Source organism: Haemaphysalis longicornis, unplaced genomic scaffold, assembly GCF_048455015.1.
Source record: "Haemaphysalis longicornis isolate Haplotype H1 unplaced genomic scaffold, Haemaphysalis longicornis Haplotype H1 scaffold_7, whole genome shotgun sequence".
NCBI classification, from domain to species: domain Eukaryota; kingdom Metazoa; phylum Arthropoda; class Arachnida; order Ixodida; family Ixodidae; genus Haemaphysalis; species Haemaphysalis longicornis.
In genome coordinates, this window is record NW_027526422.1 from 91,041,167 (window position 1) to 91,066,223 (window position 25,057).

At 46.8% G+C, this 25,057-nt stretch overlaps 2 protein-coding genes across 3 annotated transcripts in view; both read right to left on the bottom strand.

The window, feature by feature from the left end:
* LOC144146075 (Na(+)/citrate cotransporter-like) overlaps positions 1 to 5,044 on the bottom strand; it is a 50,292-nt gene extending 45,248 nt beyond the window's left edge. Inside the window, exon 1 of one of the 2 annotated variants that reach the window (XM_077678014.1) lies at positions 4,734 to 5,043. In XM_077678014.1, coding sequence (XP_077534140.1) covers positions 4,734 to 4,766 — 33 coding nt within the window. In that variant the 5' untranslated portion in view covers positions 4,767 to 5,043. Of the gene's footprint in view, positions 1 to 4,733 lie in introns of both variants that reach the window. The other variant, XM_077678011.1, reaches the window with a different exon arrangement.
* A 10,704-nt stretch (positions 5,045 to 15,748) lies between these two features.
* Positions 15,749 to 25,057, bottom strand: part of LOC144146078 (Na(+)/citrate cotransporter-like) — a 39,023-nt gene continuing 29,714 nt past the window's right edge. Inside the window, exons 13-14 of the mRNA XM_077678016.1 lie at positions 20,011 to 20,148; positions 15,749 to 19,182 (exon numbers count right to left, since the gene is read on the bottom strand). Coding sequence (XP_077534142.1) covers positions 18,985 to 19,182; positions 20,011 to 20,148 — 336 coding nt within the window. The 3' untranslated portion in view covers positions 15,749 to 18,984. The remainder of the gene's footprint in view (positions 19,183 to 20,010; positions 20,149 to 25,057) is intronic.

Here is a 25,057-nt window from a genome sequence, read left to right on the forward strand (position 1 = left end):
TATGACGCTCCTGAAGATTATGGCAAAGATTATAATAATGATGATGATGTGCTTCCCTCTACTTTCTTGGGTATTGCAATTCGACCGGGATGTAATGAACCTCTTTGAAACAAATTCCTCGATTTAAAGAATTTTTTAAATTTTGCATTGCCAGCCCTATATTGGCATCCATGTGTTCGCGACATCTATATAACGAAGACGTTACGACGGCTAACCTAGATGTAACGAATTCATTACGCTGATGAGTGATTCTTTCTCTCACATTTTCTGAAAAATCGGCAGAAGAAATGCACTAGTTTAGATAATTTTGCGCGCGCCGCAAACTACCGCATGTTTGATCGTGTAAGAGCGGTGTCGGTTAGGTGCTAGGCCTGCCTGTCGGCGTGTAATCGCTCGTCTCCACTGCGTTCTGTAGAGTCGGTTCGTCGGTGATGAGTTATGCTGCCACACAAACGAGAAGTTTTGTCTGTTCAAGACAAGTTCGCAGTTCCAGATGCGGTCTCCGTCGTCGAGAAAGAAGAATGTCACCGCCCGGTACAGTATTCCAGCTAGCACCCTCTCACCAATTTTGAGGGAGGAAAAGAGCATAACGTTCGCGAAAAGGTGCCATTTCAGCATACGTTTGGTTCTCCAAACTGGATAAGGCACAAAAAATGAAAAAAAGGCAACAACAAAACATTCGTGAACACCGAAGTAAGGGATCTTGCTTTTTTGGGGTGCCGTTTAGTGCCTGGGCTCGTGGGAAAGCAGCAGATGCAAATTGCACGATTTCTCACTGTGAAATAAATTCTTGAAGGGGGAGTTCACTGTCACTGATGCCTAGCATTCTGGTTTCGTTTCTGCTTCCTTCACGCGAGCCTTAGCTCGAAACCTGCACGTAACGAAAACCTGTACGTAGCGAAAAATTGCGAGTTTTTGTCACCTCCGTTATATCCAGGTTTAACTGTAATGTCAATGCAAGTGTAATCCACGCTTGGGGTAGAGCGCCACTCCAAAACCTTGGGGTGAAGGAGACCTCCTTTTTAACCCGCATCCCCCATTCCCTGTTTTTTGCCCCCACTACTGACGTAGAAGTAGTTTCCTGTATCAATAGTCTAAAGAACACGCACTCAATAGACACTAATGGATTTCAGATCAGACCTATAAAGTATGTTTTAGATTTAATATGCCCAGTTATTACGCACATATACAATTTGATATTACTGAGTGGCGAGTTCCCTAAGGCGATGCAAGCAGCACGTGTAGCACCCGTGTTCAAGACTGGAGAAAGAAACGTTATTAATAATTATCGCCCTATTTCAATATTGCCTGTCTTTTCAAAAGGTATAGAGAAAATTTTACATATTAGGGTTACGTCTTATTTTAGTAAGCATGACTTCCTCTGTGATTTTCAACATGGATTCAGAAAACACCGTTCCACTGAAACCGCACTTCTAAAGCAAAAAGAAACCATTATTGATGCTTTTAATCGTAAAGAATTAGCAATAGGCATTTAAATAGACTTTTCAAAAACATTCGACCTCATAAATCACTCAATCCTTCTGTGCAAATTATATATGTATGGGGTGAGAGGAATAGCCCACAATTTGTTTAAAACCTATCTTGCGCAGAGAACACGATATGTAGATGTAAACGGGTTTAAATCTTCTATACAAGCTATTAAAGCTGGTGTACCTCAAGGGACTATTTTAGGGCCACTTTTGTTCTCTATTTATATTAATCATATTGTCAATTGCATTAATAATGCAACTTTTGTGTCTTACTCCGACGATACTAGAGTTTTTGCTACAGGCAAATCGGAAAAAAATTAGATGTGCAAAGCAATAAAATACTGCTTGACTTAGAGAGTTGGGCAGGCGCGAACCACCTTCGCATAAATACGAAAAAAACTAAGGTTGTCGTGTATTCCCCTAAAGGAAAACAAGTAGCTGCAATAAGTGTAAACTTAGGCAGTACTCTGATAGAGATTGTCGATTCTGTAAAAATTCTCGGAGTGATTTTTTCAAAACATTTAACGTGGAACGTGCATATTCAGTATGTACAATCAAAAGCGTCATCTGCTGTTGGCAATATTGCTCGAATGAGGCATATTTGTCCTGTAAATGTGAAGATTCTATTGTAAAACTCCTTGGTATTCTCGTTGTTTTGTTACCGCAGCCTTGTGTGGTGCAAGACGGGTGTGTCCAATTTGACAAAGCTACATCTATTACAAAAAAGAGCTGTTCGCTACATAGCTAACGATCACTTCCTTCATCCCACTAAACACCTTTTTTTTTTAAGTACGACATTCTTTCAGTGTACTCTTTGTATAATTATAGGCTGTTGGTAATCTATACAAACGATTTGTACAGTGTAATGAAAACGTCCTAACCTTGCTAGCCCAACTGCGACAAAACACCCATGTTCGACAAACACGTCCCATGGAGAGATGGATACTGCCGACGCCACAGGCTTACTATGTTCAACAATCTGTACGGTACGCATTGCCTGTTCTGTTAAATAGGCTAGTTAAAGAAAACTTCGACCCTATATGTATAGCAAACCCTAACATTAGAGGGTTTTGTAAGCCCAAGTTGTGATTTTTGTACTTTTTCTGTGTTGTTGTTGTTGTTGTTTATGCGGTTGTTGTTGTTTTCTTTTAAGTGAAAGAACCTCACTTTCTGTGTTATTGCATGAAGTGGTAGTATGCAATATGTTTTTGAAATTGTGCGTGTAACTAAGCTCTCTTCGCTAAGCTGTCAACGAAAAGGGGGTCGGAGCCCCGTCAAGCTGTTCAAACAGCTTTTTGTCTCGCCTCCGCCTGTAAAAAAGGAAATAAAGAATGAATGAATGAATGAATGAATGAATGAATGAATGAATGAATGAATGAATGAATGAACCCCCTTTCTGTGACTCGAGCATCTACGACGTGTGGGGAGAATTTATCTTCCCAGTAACCCTCTTTTCGCACCAAGACGAAGGAACGAAGGAGGTAGAAGGAAGGCAGGAAAGTTAACCTGGCTAGAGCCAGTTTACTTTATCCTGCATGCCGGAAAGGGAAAATGGGCAAAAAAAGAGAAAGCTGAGAAAGGGGAAACCCAGCACCGTAGAACTAAACGATCAAGTTCAGTTATTGTTACCAAGAGAGCATGAAGTAACCCTATGGCAATAGGACTTCCAGTACCGAGGCCCTTACCATGCACGTCGCGTATCGGAACTTCGAATGAGAGGCTGTTAGAATTACGTATAAAGGATAGCCAGCAGTCTAAAACGCCAAGGAAAGCATAGGGAAATCGTTCATTTTTCTTGGGAGGGGGGAGGGTGTAGATATATTCTTTATAATTTGAAATAAAAATGAAAATCGAGAAAAAATATGCTGCCTGGGTGGGAAAGAACTTATGACTTCATGCGGATCGCATGACCGTCCCGCATGCAGAGCGGCTTCGTGACACGAACTAGTGCTTTTTTTTTCAAGGAGATGTTGCCTGTTTGCTGCATCTAAAACGCAACTTTACTCGATTTACCTGCTTGACCAGTGTGTTTTCTTTTTGTTTACTTGTAGCTATGAACACTATTTTGCGAGCTGTCTCAATTGTGCCCAGATAGAAACATTGATAATCTGTCGCGACACGATTCACTTTTATATAACAAAGAGGGATGAAAAAGACACTTGGGCGAGTGGGTATGACCCTGGACATCTTAGTTGCTGAAATCATTTACTTTTTCCTATTTGTGCTCGGTCGCGCATGTCCGGTTATAAGCGACTAACGCATGCAGTGCAGAGGAACTGCGACATGTGCATGTGACGTAAAGTACGCCCTATAATTTATTAATGACGGTTGTATCCGCAACACAGTAAGCATGGAAAAACATTCCTCGAGGTGCGACCTGAAACCACAGTAGCTGGAAGGAAATCACATAACTTCCTGCCGTCGTGCGATGCTCCACGTAAGCCGCACGTAACCCACGTCTGTCGTGTTAAGCGTATAGTCAGCTAAATCCAAAGAACACAAAGGCCAGTCTCTTCCGCACACGCATGCGCTGTTGTTCTTTGCCCTGTGACAAACACCGGAACTTTGGCGCGTCCTGTTTACCACTTATCAAGCTGCACAAGCCCCCTATGTTACGCCGACAGTTGGTGAAGGTATAGGGAATAAGTAAATGAGGCCCACGAAATCATTGATATTGATATAAAGATGTACTCCACGAAGCCTGTGATTCAATCATATAGGGTAATGGTGACAACAATGAAATGAAGGACGAAGGCTAAGCAAAAGGGGTGACACAGCCACTTTCACTTAGTCTCTGTCTTCTATTGCGCTGTTGTTCCGATCAACGTACACCAAATTGCCCAGTTTGAGCCTGCACGCAAATGTGCGGTATTTGCCAAAGCTCATTAACTTCTTAAGAGAACAGAATTTTGCGGGACCCTATTATTAGAGTGCCGCAAAATTACGTTCTCTTTACATCTAGTCTTCTCCATGAATACTTCCGGCGCAACACTGTTATACAACAACCAACTCCGTGAACTTACCGGCAAAAACAAGCGGCTCAAAAACCCGAGTAAATTAGACAAGTACACGATCACCCATTACGGTTCGCGCATCCAAGTTTCGAGCATGCTAATTTTGTGCCCAAGTTATATTAGTTTCTTAATTTAGCTTCTCTCGCGCGCGGTTGTACATTCCTGCTCTCGTCGAACGCACAACACCGAGCATGCGCAATAGACGAAGGAATCAAGCAACATCGCTTACCCATGAAGTTCGCACCTTCCTGAACACTCGCATCCTCCGCTGTCGGCGGCTTCTCGACGTAAAAGACTCCCGTCACCATTGTAGCACCACTATGGTAAACACGTGCACGTGCAATGCGCAGCGGTAGTTAAAGTGGGCGTGTAAGGGGCGTACGCGAACGCAAGTTCCCGCTACTCGCCGCAAAGCCTTCGTTGTCCCGGAGCAGCGAAGAACCGCTCCGACCGCGGCTGGAGTTGTCCTCAAACTGGGTAACCGGTTCCACCGCGGGCGTTCGGCGAGGGCAGCAAAAGTTGCTCTGTGTCAGGAAATGTCTGCGGCACGCTCCCTTTCCGCGGCTGACTGGGACAGCCCCCTCGTAGACCAACTGGGCCGGCGAGTCGAACGGTACGTCATCACCCGTCACTCCGTGATGGTTCGGCAACTGATCCGGTTTTGCGCGGAACTGATCAGCTAGCAGCACTTGATTGGCGCCTATTGGCCGCGAGAGGGGCGGTGGGGTCGCTCAAACCACGAGCGAGTTAGTGTCCGTCGCTGGAGGAGAAAAGCCGGTCGTCGTCGGCAGATTGTCGGCCACAGCAATCGCAACCGACCGACAAGGGCACGAATCTCGAGAGAAGACACATTCTTTCCAACTAAATGTCATTATTTTAAGCTGCAAGCCATTGTTTCCTGTTTTTTTCTTTGCTGTCGCTTTGTCGTATACCTGCAGTCACGCCCCTTTTATAGATTGCGGTTGGAGGAGCCACTCATGTTTTTTTCTACTTACTCAAAAAGAAGTAATCGAGAAGCTACTTGCGCGAGTGGAGTACATTCGGTGAAAACAACACCGCGAACATGGGGTCCTCAATAAGATAGGACATAAGCACCGGGGCTCAGAATTAAGCGACAACCTGTCGTGTCGATCACGCAAGGTTGATAAGCGGCCGTTGCTGTTCATTCGAGAAAAGTCGCCATTACGGATGATTGTCGTAACAACGTTGTCTCTGGAGTTGGGGCCATTCTTTGTAGCTTCATAATTGTGTTATCAGATGCTATCATATGGTTGTGTCACACAAAGAATATACTTCGTCACGTAGCCTCACTTATATAAAAAAATCTAATCCTTATTTCGTGGTACTGGAAAAGGACATAGTTACCAATACGCCAAGCGACCATCATTCTCAATTAAATGGCCACGATCCCAACGAATGTTCTAGGCAATCGTTGTAGAGCCAAGACTAGTGAACATTTCCATGGCTCGTAACCTGCTTGTACTTTATGGTCATGGCCCTGGATACGCATCAGACAGCGGCTGTTGTTTCTGCGCATACCCAACAGGGGGGGGTCACAGCTAATAACTCATGAAGACGAAGAAGGTGAGTCGGAGAAGAGAAGGACGAAGAGCTCGGGAGTTCGCTACTGCTAGACGTTCGAGCTCGCTTGCGGCACAAGTTCGCCCGTGCAAATAAACGTTTCTGCGAGCGCTACTGTTTCTAGCGTGAGAATATTATTATCAAGCAGCCCTGGGTCTTCCCGACCCATTTCAAACTTTTGGCCCATCTGTGCACGCCCGCGTGTTTAAGTCCATGCCAGCGTGTGTGTGCGACGATATGTTCAGCGGATATATGAAAAGTTTCGTGCTTTTTCGGCAATGGAATATGACAAAATCAAACCAACTCTCCACTGCTCCTTGGCCTCTTATCACAACCGCTGAGCCAAGATTACTTCCTGGAGACAGCATTGCGGTTTTCAATACACCAGTTTTATTGCTGTTTGAGAATCATGGGAATCAGTTTAGGAATCATGGGAGACATAAATATGAGAATCAGTTTAGAATATTCATTCGGCGATATCTTCCGCTCTACATTGAAAGCTCCGGTATGAGAACACCGGTAGAAAGAAATCGTATCTTTTGTTACCATTCAGCCAATTCGCAGCAAAAGTTAAAAGCTTTTATAAAAAAACGTTTGAACGCTAAAATTTGTTCCTGCATTTCGCATATGTCCAACTGTTATTAAACGCGGTATTATCTGTATATGTCATAACCTTTCAGTGGATTAGATAACAGACTTCCACAGATTGTTTTACAAAAAAAGCCAACAAGTCATTATATTAAATAGCTGAAGAAGAATTTTTTCGGAACATCAACGCCTCAAGAGTCTGCACCGCATGCCATTCTCTGAATTAGATACGACGGTAAGCACATTAAATAATAGATGCACCATAGAGTAGAACCGCTGGGCGATAAACTACCCTGAGATAACTACCGAATCCGAGTGCATTGCCATCACGGCTGCTATGAGAAAACGTAAGTCGTATAAGTATAAGCCGCAGGCAGTTGTAATTCTGACGGATTCAAAAGCAGCACTACAACTTTTGCAGCGTGGGATACCCACGAAAAAGGACTGTCGGTGTTCCTTACGGCTTGCGCAAGAACTTAGCAGCAAGGGTTTCAATGTGCGGTTTCAATGGATTCCGTCCAATGTTGGCGTCAAGGGCAATGAGACCGCTGATCAGTTGGCACGGAAAACGCTGCAATTTGCACCGACAGTTAAAGTTTTCCCTAATCACTGGAACGAGTTCAGGCGAACAGCGGCCGAACATTTCAAGTCTCTGGGAAATCCCTGTCACCAGCCTTGCGTCACAAAGGGGCTTACGAGATCGGAGGCAACATTGCTGTACCGCATCCGAACGGGCTCAGCGAAGACCACAGCATGGCTATTCAAGGTGGGCCTCGTGCGATCGCCTCTGTGTTCGTCATGTGCAGTGATAGGGGATGTACACCACTACGTAATGTGTTGCCCAGAGCATGATGTCGAGTGGACTGCAATGCTCTCAGCGATTCGAAAGCTGGCAGCGCCACACAGCACTCTGGACCACATCGTCTTTCCAAGGGGACATTGGATGCCTCGAAGAGACGTGTCACGCCTTCTCCTAAGCTTCCTTGAAGAGACGGAGCTGGAAAACTTGTGGTAAAAGGACACTGCCTTTGGCTAATAGGACGATCTTGGGCGGAGCAATTACCGGCATATCCAGCCAGGCTAACGCCGCCTGATCCCACAACAACCACCACCACCACCACCACCACCTAAGGGGCCTTCGTTGGGAAGAAATTTACTGCGCACTGATGCGTATTTACAGCCTGCTAACCAACCACCTTATATTACAGCCATTGTTTACCCCACAATAATTACTGCTATAAAGAGAATGTTTCCCAAATTTAAGCCCCAGTAGCTCATTATGCAGGCGTAGAATCCCTGCTCAATCCGGGTTAGATTTTGTCGGCTTCAGCCAATCGCAACGACCTGCCCACAGTACGTCATGAGTTCCGTGCGCAAAAGTGCTGCGTTGTCGCATCTTATTCTTTGTTTTCCTTATTATACGGCTTATTTGGGTTACATTTGCGTTAAAAATTGTGGCTGTGCTCTTCTAACGAGGCAGTCTATGGAATTAACCAAACTTGCATTTTGTCTTCATGGCAAGCACGGGCAGCTTGATTGACACCTCACTCGTCGAATTTAAAACTCCAACAAGAACACAGAGGTCAGCAGATGGTGACTTTCGTAAACCTGGCCCTTCGTAAACGCCGTTACTCTGTACACCAATACATCTAGTTTTACGACAGAAGTGGTCTATGCCGGAACCAAAGCGAATCCTTCGGCGTACAAGGGGCCGAACCTCCGGCGTGAACAATTATTCAGTGCAGTCAGAAACCTGCTCCATAGCTGTGTCCCAACTACAACATAAGGTAGGCGATTTTCTGAGTTTGACAATGCAGCTATTCATCAAAGCCGTAAACAATCAACAATCGAGAGATTTGTCACTCAGAGATATTGACATATCGTTAGCGAGAATGTGTCAAAATTTCTGACCTCAACGGTTAGCTACACGTGCTCATGCCTATCACCCATGTCCAGACATCCTTAACTGCACCCGTCAAAGAAAAGAGGGAGAAAGTATGGGGTAACGACTACACGAGGGCCTTCGCCACTGTCAAATCACTGTCACTGTACTGCCGCGCACAGAGGCCTGCACAAAACGGCCGCGCAGAAGCAGCCGATAGGAAGTGTAGCAGCTGTTTATATAAGTGAGTGAGCGAGGGGTGAGCTAGTGAGTGAGTGAGTGAGTGAGCAAGGGGTGAGCGAGTGAGTGAGTGAGTGAGTGAGTGAGTGAGTGAGTGAGTGAGTGAGTGAGTGAGTGAGTGAGTGAGTGAGTGAGTGAGTGAGTGAGTGAGCGAGCGACAAAACGGGGGGGTCACTCCAGTGCCAACGTTTCGACAAGCCGCCTTCGTGGGGCGTGTGTGTGCGTGCGTGTCTGCGCTCGGGTATGACGCTAGTACCCTCCTCGTAATTTCGTTTTCACGAGTCGGAAGGTGCAACACGTCACCTGTGGTTAATGGTGAGTGCGGCTGGCCACTCTCGCCGCTTATCACTCGCCGTCGACCAGTCACCGCAAGAGTCCCTTACTCCCTCACTTGAGGCTGGCGCTTGCGCTATGCACTCTTCCGCACATGCATTTGTTCAGTGGGTTAATTTGCAATTTCCTTCTGGGGAAAGCCGTTGTTAAAGTTCTGATACGGAGTTGCAGAGAACTCTGTCTTCCATGACTAGCAGACTTCTTTGGAATACCGTGTGGACGGGATTCTGACGCCATACTGCGCTGATATTTCCGTATGTTGCTGTGTTACTGTCACACACGCGCCCGAAGTACGCTTAGGGCTGGTAGGATTCGGCGTCAGAGTTCGTGCCAGTAATAGATTGGTTGATTATGAGATTTAACGCGCCGACGCTACCCAGGCGATGAGGCACGCCGTAGTGGAGGGCTCCGGATTTATTTTGAGCACCCGGGGTCTTTGAAGTGCACCGAAATCTCGAGCACGCGAGCGTTTTCGCTTTTCACCTCAATCAGAAAAGCGGCCGCCGCGGTCATGGATTGAACCCGCGCCCTTGGGCAGTTTGTGCGAGTAAAGTTGTCAGGGAAAAGCGAATACACAGGGCAGAACACCCCTTCGTGCGTTCACCTCGGCAGCTCTATAATGTTGCAGTTCACTGTGTGTTTCGTTCGCCTTATTTATTTATTTATTTATTTATTTATTTATTTATTTATTTATTTATTTATTTATTTATTTATTTATTCCAACATAGGCTGTTTCTTTTAAAGCACAATTTCTAGCACTCATACACGTTGAAAAATCATGCATCAAACGACAACGATGGTTGAACGCGAAGCTTTCTCCTGGTTTTCTTGTCTTCACGGAGAAGCGTTGGGCCTGCATCGATATTTTCGGAATCGCATGCGGGTCACAAGGGCGCGATATTTAGAGCCATTCACTGAGTCTGCGCCCAGAGGCCCTTGGCGAACACGAAACGTTTACCACCCGTAAGAGCTGATCCGTAACATTTTGTACTGTTCCACGACTAGTATTTGGCCAGTGTGTTAACATTAACCGTGTATCGGAAAGCTACTGGAGGGCGCAAGCTTTCAAAATAGTCCCCAGGGGCCCTATTCTCGACTGCATCAATTCGCAGGGAGTTCGCCATGTCTTTTGCGTAAGCACGACCTCAGCAATCACTGATGTAAGGAACCTATAGCCGGTATTCAATGGCGTGTAATGCATGCAGGCAACCAAGTGTGCGCCGCCATATCTGTGGCAAAGCGTGTGTGGCTAGGCGGCGTTGTGCGCACCGCCTGTAGATCAGGCACCCCTCTTCTCCTCCATGCAACCGTGCGAGTGCGCCGTCACTCGTTACGTCGGGCTCCGCGGGATGGCGGTACTTCTCCATGCTAAGCACGACTGTGAAACACGTGAGAGAGAGAGAGAGAGAGAGAGAGAGAGAGAGAGAGAGAGAGAGAGAGAGAGAGAGAGAAAACTTTATTTAGTGGCCAGATAGTGTTCAGAGGGTCAGCGGTTGAGCCCAGCTTGGACCCGACGGTAGCCCCCTGTGGCCGGGCCGTTCATGGAGGTGGTTGCTGTGGCGGATCTCGCTGAAGCACTGGATGTCCCGCACGGATCGCTAGAGCCACAAGCGCCTTCTGGATGTCCTTATTGGGGCTGAGCAGCGCGGCCTCCCAGTCTGATTCGTTGTGAATAAAATTGTCGATCTGCATAGTGAGGCACTGCCATAACATGTGTTGCATGTTGGCCCAGACTCCGCAGGATGGACAGAACGGGCTGTATAAGCTAGGGTGTATTCTGCTGTACAGTGCTGGGGAAGGAAGGGTGTTCGTCTGGATTTGACGCAGTGTGGTCGCTTCGTATCGAGTGAGTGAGGCGTGCGGGTGTGGGTAAATGCGTCTAGCGTCCTTGTAGTAAGCTAGGACATCTTGAAAGCTAAGGAGGGGTGCTGAGAGCAGAGTAGTGGCCGGATGATCTGACGCCTGGTTGGTGAGCTCGCAGGCCAGCTCATGAGCCACCTCATTCCCCTCCAGGCCCGAGTGGGCGGGGGTCCAAAGGAGACGTATGGGAGGTAAGTGCGGGGTCTCGGGGATGGAGCGTAGTATGCGAGCAGCTGGGGGACTGCACTTGCCGTTCGTAATGTTTCGCAGGGCGGTCTGAGAGTCAGTTACGATGATTCCAGGAGAGGCACTGCGAGCGATTTGTACAACCGCAAGGGCGATGGCTGCCTCTTCTGCATCTGTGATGCGCCTCTTCTGCGTCTGTGCATGCACCTCGCCATGGGGCAAGGTGCATGCGACTTCCTGGTTATTGGGAAAGTTAGATGTGGCAGCGCAAAGGGAGGGGCGTCCTTTATATGGGGAGGCGTCCGTATACCACACATGTGAATGGGTCTTGAGGAGGCGGGTGAGTTACCTCGTTCGTGCCCGGCGCCGACCGTCCTGCGAGCCCGCTTGCATGTTCTTGGGAAGAGGGAGCGCTTCTATCACCGCTTGTAAAAGGCAGGCCCGGGTTGCGCAGAAGGGTGTTCAAATGGGACCGTGCGGCCTAGCCGTTGTAGGATTTTTCTGCCCGTAGGCGTGAGTGCGAGGCGGTGCATGTGAGAAGTGCGCTGAGCCTCGATGAGCTCATCAGCTGTATTATGGATGCCAAGCTCCAGAAGGCGGTGGGTAGGGGCCGTTCCTGGAATTCCTAGCACCTGCTTGTAGGTACGGCGTAGAATTATATTGAGCTTTTCTGCTTCAAGTCGAGTCCGCAGGAGATAGGGGGTGGCATAAGTTATCTTGGAGAGTATGAAGGCTTGCACGAGGCGAAATAGAGTGTGCTCGGAAATTCCCTGCCGCCGATTAGATACCCGAGTGAGCATGCGCCCGACCTGGGTGGCATGAACATCGAGGTGGTGGATGGTTTCTGAGTTGAGACCGTTTGCTTGAATGTGCATCCCCAATATCCGAATAACGGGAACCTGAGGTATGGGCGTTCCCCTGCTACAGTATACTGAATGCTCTGGTGGGGTGGAGGGGTGTGACGGCCTGGGTAGATAACTAACAATTCAGATTTTTGTGGAGAGCACTGCAGCCCCCTGCTGTTGGCGTAGCATTCCACTGTCCGGATGCCGGATTGAAGGGCGTCCTGGATGTCGCCGTCTCTGCCCCCGGCTATCCATAGAGTAATATCGTCCGCGTATAAGCTGTGTCGGAGATTAGGTATCTGGGCTAGGGATGGCGGCAGATCCCGCATCGCCACGTTAAATAGGAAGGGCGAGAGCACTGATCCTTGGGGAGTCCCCACATCGCCCAGCAGGATGGAATCGGTTTTGAGGTCCCCGATTGCAAGGCGTGTGAAACACGTGACTGTGTTTCAGTCATGTGTTTGCGTTCAGTCATGTGTTTGCAGCCACACCGAACGCAAAGTATTGCCTCGAGTTCAATGTGAGTGGGATTAATAACATCTCTGTTGACGCCACGGTTTAGAAACGGATTGGAACGGGCAGGTGACGCACACCGGTGTTTTTTTTTTCTTCGGCGTGCGGCCGCAGTGGCCCAAGCCGCGCCGTCTCCGTGGAGCATCGGCCATGTCTGTGGCCGTTTCCAGTGTTGCCAAGCGAAGAAATTGACCGCTAAACTTTTCAACGAATACCGCCTATAGTAATGACGACATGCAGTGTACTTTGACGCTTCACTCATGAAGAGCGCAACCAAGGTATCAAATATTGCGCATAAAAGAAATAAAAACACTTGGCGTGTACTATAAAAATTTAAGACGGTAGCTGGGGCTGGCAAGAGAAACACATTTCTGCAAGTCAAAATGGGCGTCAACACCACAACGCGATCCAGTAACGTTGATCGAAAAGCGAGCGAAAGCGGATGTTCAGCTAAAGCACACCACATATTTTTTTTACCGTATCTATTTATTTCTTTCAATCACTTTTAGTAACATAGTTGGGCTCCCTGCTTCAATGCGATCTTTGTTGCGTTATCACCATGGGTTATCACCTTTCGGTCCGTCACCGCCTCCACGCTATCGTCTGCTGCCATGTTACGAGATTATGGCGTGATCACAAAAAAGACGGCCGCTACCATCGCTTGTATGGCACATAAAAATCAGAGCAGAGAAGCGCTACGACTGATAACCTCGGAGCGCACCGATGTCGCCGATTCACTGATTCGTCAACCTCAACTTCAATCAGCGCTGTAATGAACCAAAGAGTAGCTTTTCTTTGTCATTTTTCTCTTGAGTTCGATCGACCGAGCTGCTGACTAGGAGGTGCATGGACAAATGCCATGCATTCGGTTTTTTTTTTGTCATGGAGAGGCTTGTATTGCCCTCTTATGTTGCAGTTACGCCGAACAAATGATTTCTATTTGATTGCCAAACATAACAGCAACATACTGCACGTTATTTGTATGCTCCGTGATCGGTGACATAGAAACAGTCGAAACTTGTATTTCTTTCGATAGAAAACATGCTTTAAACCGCACGGCTTGCAAAACTGCGCCTGCTGCAAATTCACGGACTTTCCCGGCGCCGCAGGTCGGTGAACTTTTTTGTACCTATTTCGCGTCAAGAGCTTACGCCATTTTCAAGCTGTTACGTAACATTACGTCACTTTTACGCAGGCTGAAGTTGCCAATGTGTGACGTGATCATTTCCACTAACTGTTTAAATTACGTCACGCCTTTTCAACCTACCACAGAGAGGGCGTGTATTGCAAGCTAAAACAGGCATACGTTGTCATGTCCGGTGCATTTACTCTAGTTTTTCATTGCCGGCCAAGAATTATGCGCTTTCAGAAAAGAGAAACAAGGCAAACATTAAAACTGGTGCTCGTAAACGTCATGGAACGTCAAAGTGACGAAAGCACACAACCGCTTTATCAACCGAAGCACGTGACCGAAATTGAAAGCCAATCATGAAAGACTTCCCGGGAACTCACAGTTCCCTGGGAATTAGTGTTGTCGAGAACATGGCCCCAGTTCTGTGATTCTTTTAAAAATGAAAGTGTTTTATGCCCGGGTACACCAATATAGATCACACCGGCGTCATATCCGTCACGGAAATGACATCACCAGGAGAAGTTCCGATGGCGCGGCTCCGCCCGGATTTGAGCCCCGAATTCGCTCGGCGCAACGGGAGGTACACAGCGCTATGCTCACTGCGCTATGAATTCAAGCGCAGGTAGGCCTACGAATGCGCCTTATATCTTTCCCACTACCTTATTCATTCAGGTGGTGCTGTCGTCTAGGAGAGGCGAAGCGAAGTAGTCCATCATGACACTAATGAGCACCGATAGTTGGCGCCTAGCGATGTGCAAGTTCATATGGATGCATAATAACCATTTAAATGCTCCTGTGAAAGCACATTTCACTTTCGTGTTTTACTGATTCCTATGAAAGTGGCAACAACCACATTTTTTTCTTATTTCTGCTCTTCCTTTGGGCTTTGTACAATGTACGATGTCATATAGCGGACGGTTATAATCAATTTTACTTGCGCTTTTATTTATAGCCTGTGTGTTCTGAATTTGCACTCCTGCAAGGTGTACTCTTCCGAGACCCCGTGGTGTCGCCATACGTTGCTAGAAAATAACTGGAAGAAATAACCATAACATATCCGTAACATAATAACCATAGCACTACATATCCGCCATATCCAGAACATTTGCCGCAGTTTGACAATGAACTCATTTTACCACAGATCCCGTTGACTGACGTAAGCGGCAGGAAACTACTCCATATTCGGCCAACCTGTGCACCAGCCGATGGGATGTGTGAATCTGCCTGCGCTGGTTAACATTAATAAACGTATTTTGTTCTTCTCGTTCTCTTTCGACGTTATGAAGCTGCCCCTATACGTTACAGTGAATCTGTTAGCGCTACGTTGGTTGGAATTTTTCGTGTCCCCGATATCCGTAAATTAATATTGTTCGAGGCACAGATAATTGTCTTGCGAAAGCTCGGTAGCTCTTAATCTAATGTACATTTCACAAGAAAAAATCAAAGCGCAATTGACCGCTAAGACGACTCCACCACTCCGCCGTTTTTCATTCTTTTGCCATCATTAGTTCATACTAGAGCTGCAAACGTTACGGAATTCGCGTGTGCTATCAATACATAGCCTTCTACTCAACTACAGGGTGCAGAAGTCAGGGCTTGTTATTCGTTGGTTGCAGTATGCTGCGGACCTATAACACAGGGGAAATTTCAGCGCTACTAAATAGTTTAAGATATCCATTTCCCTTTAGTACGATGGTACAGCTGCACTTCGCTCTTCTGCAATGCTTTCTGTGCATCTGTTCAATGGGAGTTGTGGAGGCTGTTCAATCTGAGTGGCCTGCGCAGAGAGCGTGGGCAAGATGGGTGGGCTATGGTGGTGTGGGGAGCTGACTCGCAGGTCTAGACTGGTCACGCAAGACCGGTTTAGATGGAAAACAGGGCAATTAGTATGAGGGCTTGTCCTTTCTGTAGCTCTGTGGCATGTGATATGCACCTCTGGCTATAAAGAAGCTTCAGGGAGATGGGGCGTTGGTAGGTCATTTAGCTGGAGGTGTTAATGTGCATTAACGTGTGAATTTCGGGCAGAACAAGCTGATGACGTGGTGGAGGTCCGCTTTCGTGGCATTGGGGCAGTCAGGGCACATAAGTCTCGACTCCACAGGGGGGCGCGCCTGAAATTCCAGGTGCATGCTTCCTTGGAGATGTGTTTATTGGCGAAGGCTTTGGCAGATCAAGGTTGTTCCGAAAGGGACGTGGGGAAGCCGATTGGAATGAGGCTTTGGAGGAAGTTTTCTTTTTGGAGGCAAGTTTTCTTGTCCTTTCTGTAGCTCTGTGGCATGTGATATGCACCTCTGGCTATAAAGAAGCTTCAGGGAGATGGGGCGACACGAGGGACAGAGCAGAGATGCGTAAGAAACTCTAGCCCCCAACAAAGCAGTCACATTCTTACATAACAGTGCATACCAAAGCTACATGCAAAAATATTACATTCTGTGAGAGCACAAATACCAAAACAACAAAAATACCGATAGCAATGAAGCTTCATTCAGGTCAGTTTTTATGTATTTCAACACTCACAAGTCACCGCAGTTCGCGTCGATCGTCCTTGAGCATTTCAAACACGCGCTATTAATCTGTTAGAAATTTCACCTGGCGAGCACCAACATAAGCATTTGGCGCCCACAAATACACGTGTCTGTGTGTGTGTCAAAATGTGCCGTATGCTAATGCTCCATGTATATACACAGTGTACAAATGCTTTCCTTAAGCACGTGAATTTGGATGACCCAAAAGAGCGAGCAAACATTCATAGCTTAGCTCAAAAAATGCCGCCTACTCGTAGAGAAAGCTTGCTTATAAAAACCAAGAAATGACCTACTGAAACCAAGTTTAGGCAGTACATGCGATCAAAGTTTGTTCCAACGTGTCTTACTGCGAAAAATTTTAGGAGTATATATATATATATAGTTCCGGGTACCTCAAGACAATTTCATCGTGTCATATCTGGGTCCCCTTAACTCAGTGTGACAATGCTAAAATGATGATAGACACAGCAACAGAACTACCGGCACTTTAGCTTCACAGTTTACTAAAAGCAGACAATATATCGACATATTCGTCCTCACATTGAGAATAGCGCCAACAGGCACCTTCGTCACTATTGTATACGTCCACTATGCAAAAGTTGCGGCACGGGGAGCAGCAAGCTAACAAAGCCAACAAAGCTGTAACTTTTCTTCGGACAATCGCTGTATCTTGCTGCTATACCTAACGCGGAATAATGGTAAATTTGGCTTGTGTTTTCCTACGAGCTTGTGATTCTTGCCCACATTTCACATAGAAAAAGCAAGGAGCGCCAGCACCTCTGCGAAGTCAGCTTTGTGACGACAAAAACAGAAACTTCCTTGTCATTGGGGGGCTTTCGCATACCGTTACCGTGTTCACGTTGCCGTCTACCGTGCTTCCGCTAGGGAACTGTGCATGCGGGAGAAGTTACCGTCTAAACGACTACTTTACTCAGATGGTCGAGTAAAATCGCCGATAAGTTTCAGATAAGTTTCAGATAAGTTTCAGATAAGTCTCAGATAAGTTTCTGAGCTCGCAATGCGCTTTTACGCCTCCAAAATCGTGCTGAGCTAGGTAATGTAAGTTATTGAGTAATTATTACAACTTAATTTTACAGTGGATGTTATTTAGCGGTGGCGTGAATTCTGGTAAACGATATTTATGTTTATTGTGCCCACTAGGCGGCGGCACCGACATCGCGTTTTTATCATGTTTTTATTTTTAATTTTGTACGCGAGAAGTCTACAATTATTTTTTTTTAATTATTGTATTCTGGCCGTCAAATCTACCAATTTTAAGATTCTAGCTATTTCACGCGTAAACAAACATTTCTTTGCAACAAAGTTTTACGTAATTTCTTTTGAGACTGATTGGTCACATGTCGCTGCATGCACCGCGGCGGCCAGTGAGCAGATACGTAAACCCCAAACGATGTGCTAAAATGCGTCCTCCCGTTTTCGACGGTAAACGAAAACTCCGGTTTACGGTAACACTGTAAAGAGTAACAGTAATACACTTGAGCAACCTCTTTCCCAATTTCCCCCCATAAAGTTCTATGCATTCTTAATGGAAAATAGTATTTTCAAGTAAGCACGGTAACGATATGCTGAAACTCCCTATTTTAAAACTAACAAAATAAGGTCCAGAGACGCACGGAAACAGCTATAATGGCACAATAATTCATCCTCCAAAAAATGTTTTCCGCATATCTAAAGTCTTTGGTAAAATATAACAGTTAGAAATACACGCTTACCTATTATGACTCTTCTTCACAGTATTCCTACTACACAATTGGTCGAGATATGATGCAGAGCTTCGGAAATGAACACATCCTCTCCAAAAATGTGCTCAAAACCTAATATTCAGTGTTGCCATGCCCGAAAGTCAGTGTCTTACAAAATTCTCGACTAGAAGCATGAGTAACGGAGTGTTTCGGGAACGCTAAGTGAGGGCACAAGAAAGTGTCTGACCGAGTTTGATCATTTGCTGCTGCTACGCTTTACAGAACTGATTGTAAGCTTCACAAATAAACTAGTGTGCCCCTTCCCAAAACCACTTTTTTTTCTTGTGATAGCAATGCCCTCCAACCAATTTAGATAACGTTTCGTGGTCCCCCTTTCACTTTGCATTGCAATTTACAAGAACAGTACAGGCCACTAAGAGAACTTCCGTAGCGTTCAAGAATAAACAAGTTCATTTCACGCAAGAACAAAGTCCACCTGGTGCGCTCAATTGTCTGAGCTGCATTTCCAGGGGAAATGACTCGTACACTTCAGATAAATGTTTTGCTCGTACGTGTAGAGATTTTGTGTAATAATCTAAGAAACAGAACTTGAGGAAAAAATATCCCAGTTGAGCAGCACTATTTTTAGAATGCCAGATGTCTTCCCGAGCATACGGACACAGTTGATTAAAGGCCTGGGAATGACGCAACAGCAGCTGATCTTTGGTTCCGCATGTAACCAAACAAAGTCAGGCGACGAGTTTGTGCCACTAAAGTGTTCAAGCACCACCTCTTGTCGAATGCATAGAATGCCATCGCCAGCGATGGAAACATAGTAAACAACGACAAGTCACAGTCAATGCTGTGGGGCATAAAAATATGACACTTTCTAGCGGAACAAAATTGTAACATATGTACATATTCTGACATGCCGTTCAACAGCATCTTGTACTAATCTGCATAAAAAGAAGCGGTGCTTCGGTGCATCCGATGAGCACTTCACAATAAGAACAGGAGCAACCGCACTGTCACACTTCGCATGTCCCCCACGAAGTCCATGCAGATATTGTATAGTTTGTGGCTATCAGGAGACTAGTGGGTCGGAAAACTAGTGGTGATCACAGGGAAGCCGGTAGCATTGCCGCCTGCAGCCAAAGGCATTGGTGTGCTTCCTGCCGGCGTAGCCCACGCAGGTAGTGTACCCAGTCCGAATATGGGAAAGCCCAGAGCATGGATCATGCCAACTTCCACGAGGACACAGATCATGTTCATGACGAAGCCTGGTTTCGCCTGAGCGAGGGGAAACAAAAGATAAATCGATCGACGTGACTGTTCAAACATAACACGCAAGACCTCGAGGACAAAGAGGCAACTTTGAGACCGAAATAGATGAGACAGGATGATGTAACTTAATAGTCTGGCGACCGGTGCGTCCGGGGCCAATCGTGTCTATGTGAATGCCTCATGAATTGGAAGCAATTTGCAACATGCAACCCAATGCCATGTTTGTAATTAAAACGCTGCTTATAACAAACTAAACACCTTTCGTGATATTTTAAAAGACAGAGAGATCTGTGCAGTAATTCGACTAAAAATCTTAGCATTATAAATAGCCTATTGCGTGCCTCACTGCCATGTCAGGAGTTTGCTGAGGTAATTTAATTTACATGTGTACAAGAAAATTTTCATTACCAGCTTGCTAGGGCTCTAATTACGATGCGGTTGGCTGTGAACTGGCGGGCTTTCATAAAATCAGAAAGTTCAGCCACGGCAATTTTATTCTGGGATTACATTTTTCACAAACATTATATACACGTCCTTCAAGGGCGCTGAAGTATGGTGTACTTGTGCCCTAACATTTGTGACTCGTAGAAGACCAGTAACAAACGAAACACCGATCCCCATCTCTGCCTTCCCTGGTTCAGAACGTGGATGGGATAAACTTTACCGAAAATGCTAGTACCAGACCAGCTGCGGTCTCCCCAATTCATCCGTGTTTTCATTATCCTCGCAAGTGAACGCTCTGGCAACACTCCTGAACTTTTAATCGAAGAGAATATGGGCTTCCTGAGTGGAGACGGAAGTCCTCGAGCAACTTTTGGCAAAACCACGGCTTACCATTTTGGGAACCGTCAATTCGGCTAGCTCGTAGACGATGGCGTTGGGTGGCGTGGCGGCGGGAAGCATGAAGGAAAACGAGCAGCCGATCGTCACTGGCATCGCAAAGTAGAGAGGGTGCACACCGATTGCAACAGCCTGGGTAAAGTGGAAACAACAACACGAAGTTTTAATTAATTCACTCCAGCCATCCATTTATCTTCATTTTCTTAGTACCTCAGTATTGGTAGAAATTTTTGACAGTGCTAGGAATGTATTGCAGTGACTATTGGTTATAGTTCAACATAGGGAAAAAACAATTTGACAATGTAACGGCAATAATATAAATTCATCACATTGTAAAACCTGCATTCTTTGTGTAGTTCAATCATTTTGTAGAATTTATATCAACCCAGAATCAGTATAGACTGACTGTTCCTGCTGACTTTTTGCTGGTTTCTTAAACTTTTTGAAAAAAACTCGACCTGATGCAAAATATGGTTACAGTAATAATAAATAGGCTATTTTCCGTAATATGACAGTAAAGCAGCCTTTCACCCAGCAACTCATTTAGAAAGAGTTAGGCTATTTTCGCTTCTGAGTCAAATTCGCCAAAATATTGCCCTATTCAATTTACTCCGTGCACCTCTGCCGCTTAGCACGAAGTGGTGCCCTCATTCTCTCACATTGTTTTTTTCTGATGTAATTAACAAAAATATAGATTGATATTATCAGAATATCTACTGGTGTGCTTTCTCTATATTTGGTTTTTAAGGAGGCGCTTAGACTGCTTTCAACGTTGAACATGAGCAATTCCGTAAAATGCCAACACTTGACAACAAACTGTCACGGTCCAACGTTTTGCTTCGTGTCATCGATATGCCTGAGCTTTTACTCCTATCAGAGTGCACCTATACTCAGGCGCTGTGATATTTACAGAAGCTGCATTTTGCCAGGATAATTTGAACACCCGAATAAACTCAATGTCTAACGTGCTCACAGCTTTCTCCACCTGTGTTCCGATGGACTGCACAATCCTCAGGACAGATAGTTTTAAGCTATAGTTATGTTTGCCGCCACTTTCTAGCGTTGTAGAAAGCTGGGCATAAGTTGCTCATTTCCTTCATTCATTGACCGCGTAGTTGCATAGGTGCATCTGCCACGTGTGCACCTGCCGTTTCCAAAAAGAACAAGAAATTAGTTTTAGGGGAGAAGCTCCTCTTGCTCGGGTCCTGTCTCATCCCTCGTTGCTGCTGTAACCGGCACATTAATGATCATTGTGGCAGGATCCCCCTATGAATTGGCCAACCAAAAATTGGCCGAAGAGGTCAAAACGTTCAACGCGTTCGTTGCTACCCGACAAGGAGGAGAGGAAGAAGAAGAGGTTGTCGTTCGTCGCCTGTGAGCTCAAGACACGTACCGGGGGTACGCGACACAAGGCGGTCTGCAGAAGGCGACGGCCAAGGTGACTAAAATGTCACACACCGAATTCGCCAACTTACCCATGGAGATTCTCATCGTCCCAAACAGGCCCTACATAATCACCACAAACATCGACGTCGTCGACGTGCTTGCCAACGGAGCGGTGGTAAGCTTGACGTGTCGAGTCTTTATATGATGTGCGGGCGAATGTTTCACGGTTTTACCGATAAGCATTTTAGCTTCGCCTCTCTCATCATCATTCACTTCGTGGAGATGGCGGGATTTTTTTCACAGCGCAATTTAAAGGGACAGTGAAGTGATTTGTAAACATTGCGGGTTTACTGGCGCAAATTGTAGTCCGGAGTCCATAGACCATGTTTCGACCACTCTGAGCGCGTTTACGCGAATTTATTTAGTAGGAAAATCAATTCGAAAATGCTGTCCTCCTCTCGGCACCCTCGCCCATTCTTTGTGGCGTTTGCGTGTGACGTCAGGAGGAGATGAGCTGGCAATTGGCTGCGCTACTGCACGAGCCGGCTCGCCCACCTTTCGCGGCCGAGTCAGTCGGCCCAGCGTTTAGTCCGCCTGCCGGAGACGGGTCGTCGCAATTCGCTTGCTCAGTTGAAACTAAGCCGCAACACGTTTGTGAATGAAAGAATGTGCCTTTCTTTACTTTCTTAGTTTGTACACTGTATCAAGCTCCGAGTCCGGGTGCTCCACACAAGCGCTGCACAAGTGCACATGCGACGCTTCGCTGACTTTACGCTAGTAGGAAGACCTAAGGCCACTTGAAGGCGGGAGAAGAGTGAGCGAAGTCAATATAGGTACTAAGGAAATAAAATCAACTGAAACGTTTACCGTACAGCGCAAAACTAAGGAGCAGGAAGCACTGTTTTGCGCTGGGTGAACAAGCACAGCGGTCAGCAGCACGAGCGCACATCTGCGAACGCTTTTCCGTCAAAGAAATGCAATTGCTTGACGTGAGATATGGTGGAAATTTGGGGGACGCTTACTGCACGAACGCTATACAACAAATAGTCACATAAAGTACTTGAAATGCTAGAACTAAATAAAAGTGTAAACTGCTTATACATTATATACCTTATGTATCCAACCGCGGCAGCGCTGGCTCGTGGCCGAGGGGTCTCAGGCGCTGGAATTATTGCTTTGCAAGTCGCGAGTTCGAATCCCCGAGGGTACATGCTTTTTTTTTGTATTTTCGTTTGTGGCCGATGTTTTCTAAACTGAGTTCAGCATTTTTGGGCCGTAACGTTCACTGGTCCACGAGTGAGTTTGCAGAACGCGCGCAAACTGACAATGGCGCGTTAGCGAGTTCTTGTTGGCGTGCGGTTGCCACAAGCACCGGCTGCTTGCGGGCAGTGGGCACAGGCCTGAATCAGCACGCCCTTGGCGTGGTGCGAACACGCTTTTTACGATACAGGCATGAGTGAGGCAAGCTCCGATTATGCGGGAAAAGCGCATGGCATTTGAGCGTCTGCGGTGAGGCGGAGGGCATTCAACCCCTGCGTAGGCCTCGGCTAGGGATTTTTACGATTCCAAGCCGTCCTGGGAGGTTTATATTAGGAATTTGACAGCCGACATGGCAGAAACGCGGTACGGCGATTACTGAGATATCGAGAATGCCCATCCAACGATGCCGTCGGATGTCAAGAATGTTGTTTTACAGAACCGAAACCGAAACTTATTTGAATGCTAACCTTGGACATCGTCCAATCACGGTGCCACCTCCTCCAGACGTCACAGCCTTTAGTTGATGCGGCCGCCACAGACCGCGCGTTGTAGTTTTTCTTCTTTCCCGCTTTATAAAATGATAAACGACTTATCAACCGGATAAACGATGAAAAGTGTGTTAATTTGAGCCAGTCTATGCAGTGCAAGCAAAACCGGGAGCTTGATCAATTCACTTCAGTGTCCCTTAAAAGGTACCCTGCAGCACTTCTCTCGTACATACTAGCTGCTTTCAGAACGTAGTCAACAAGCGTATACAGAATACAGAATAGTAGGTCGCAAAGTACCGCAGGCAAGAATTACTGCTCTCTGCCCATCGGGCAACTTAGCAATTTGTTCAAGAAAAGTTTCTCCCTTTCCCTGTCTTGGCGTTCTTCCAGCGCTCGAATTACGTCACCACAGCGGTATAGCGGGTATTGGCAACCTTTATTTCAGTTGCATCAATAAACAAATTCGATAGCCACCTTAAAAAGAAAGCCACAAAAGCAAAGCACAAATGGAAGGCGGATCTGCTGCGACGAGCAAATCATGCCGTGCACCTCTCGAGGACGCCCGCTATGGCGAGTCATGTCGGGAAATTCTGCGAGAAGGGCATGGTACGGAGATTGATTTTCAACGGAAAACACCTTACTGCTGGTCTGTTGGATGGTTTTACGCTTGCCCTGCCAGGATAGACCTGTTATGATGTGGGTACGTCGGTCGTGCCGACAGTGCGGTAGAAGATTTTAGTAGACATCGGAGCCGACGATTGCCTCTGCTATGCCAGCGATTATGAAATTCCATGAAAATTCGCGGTGAGGGTTTTTTAGTTGGATGTTAAGGCGAAATAAGCCGTAGTCTTAACCCCCGAGGGATTCGCCGCACTTTGCTTAAAGGACGTGCACGGGCGCTTGTCGTGCAGAAGGGCTCATGGACAGCAGCAGATGTCTGAACCGCAGTGGATGTGGAACGCCGGCTAGTGACTTGCTCTGTGTGAAAAATGCGAAGGCCTCCAGGTGGGCAGCTCGCGGCCGTTTGTTTCTACTGATTACCGTTTGTGTTTTTCTGACGTTCGGCTTAACAGGGTAGTTGAAATTTCCGGGGCCTCTCACCAAAGCGACGATGTAGTAGCAGCAGCCGTTGCCATTGCGACGCGATGAGGCGGCATTGCGGTGGTGGCTTGGTGAGCGGTTGCGGAGACGCGACTGTTGGTGTTGATTCGGGTGCCTTCGAATCTTGTTCAGCTGAAGGGTGATGTCGTCGATACGGCGTACGAGCCCGGGGTGGGCTGAGGGGCGCCGATTTAACGGATGGCGAGTGGCGGCGACTGCAGAAAGACTTCGACGACACGATCTATGATCTTGGCGAATTGGTCTCGCGGAAGAGTCAGCTGAACGTGGAGGATGGCCTGTGCGTGTGATAGTAGGCGCTTAAGCCACAGGGTTCGCAGAACGGACTCTTCGACCCGTAGGCTGCCCGCGAGGGCACGCGTATGGAGCAGGAACTGCAATGGCTTGCGGTCTCCGTTCTCTTCGTACTGAAGTAGTTGACCTACTTTCTGGTGTTTCGAAAGTAAAAGCAATCGGATAAGTTCTCTCTTCAAATGCACGCAACTGTTGTTAGCCGGTGGACTTCCCTGTATGTCTCCCAGCTCAGTCACGTAGCGGGGGTCCACATAGGCGATGACGTAATCGTAGCGCATCCGGTACTGGGTTATACATGTAAAGGAAAACTGAGCCTCCACGTGTGCGAATCATACCTCAGGTGAGTAGGCCCAAAATTGCGGAAGCGCGATGGTGATGCGACAGACGTTCGGGTTAGCGATGGCCGGAGTAGTAGCAGCGCCTGCGTTGGCAGCGACCACTTGAGCAGAGCTTTAGGGGGCATGGTCGCATGGATGCGCAGCTGCTGTTCCTGA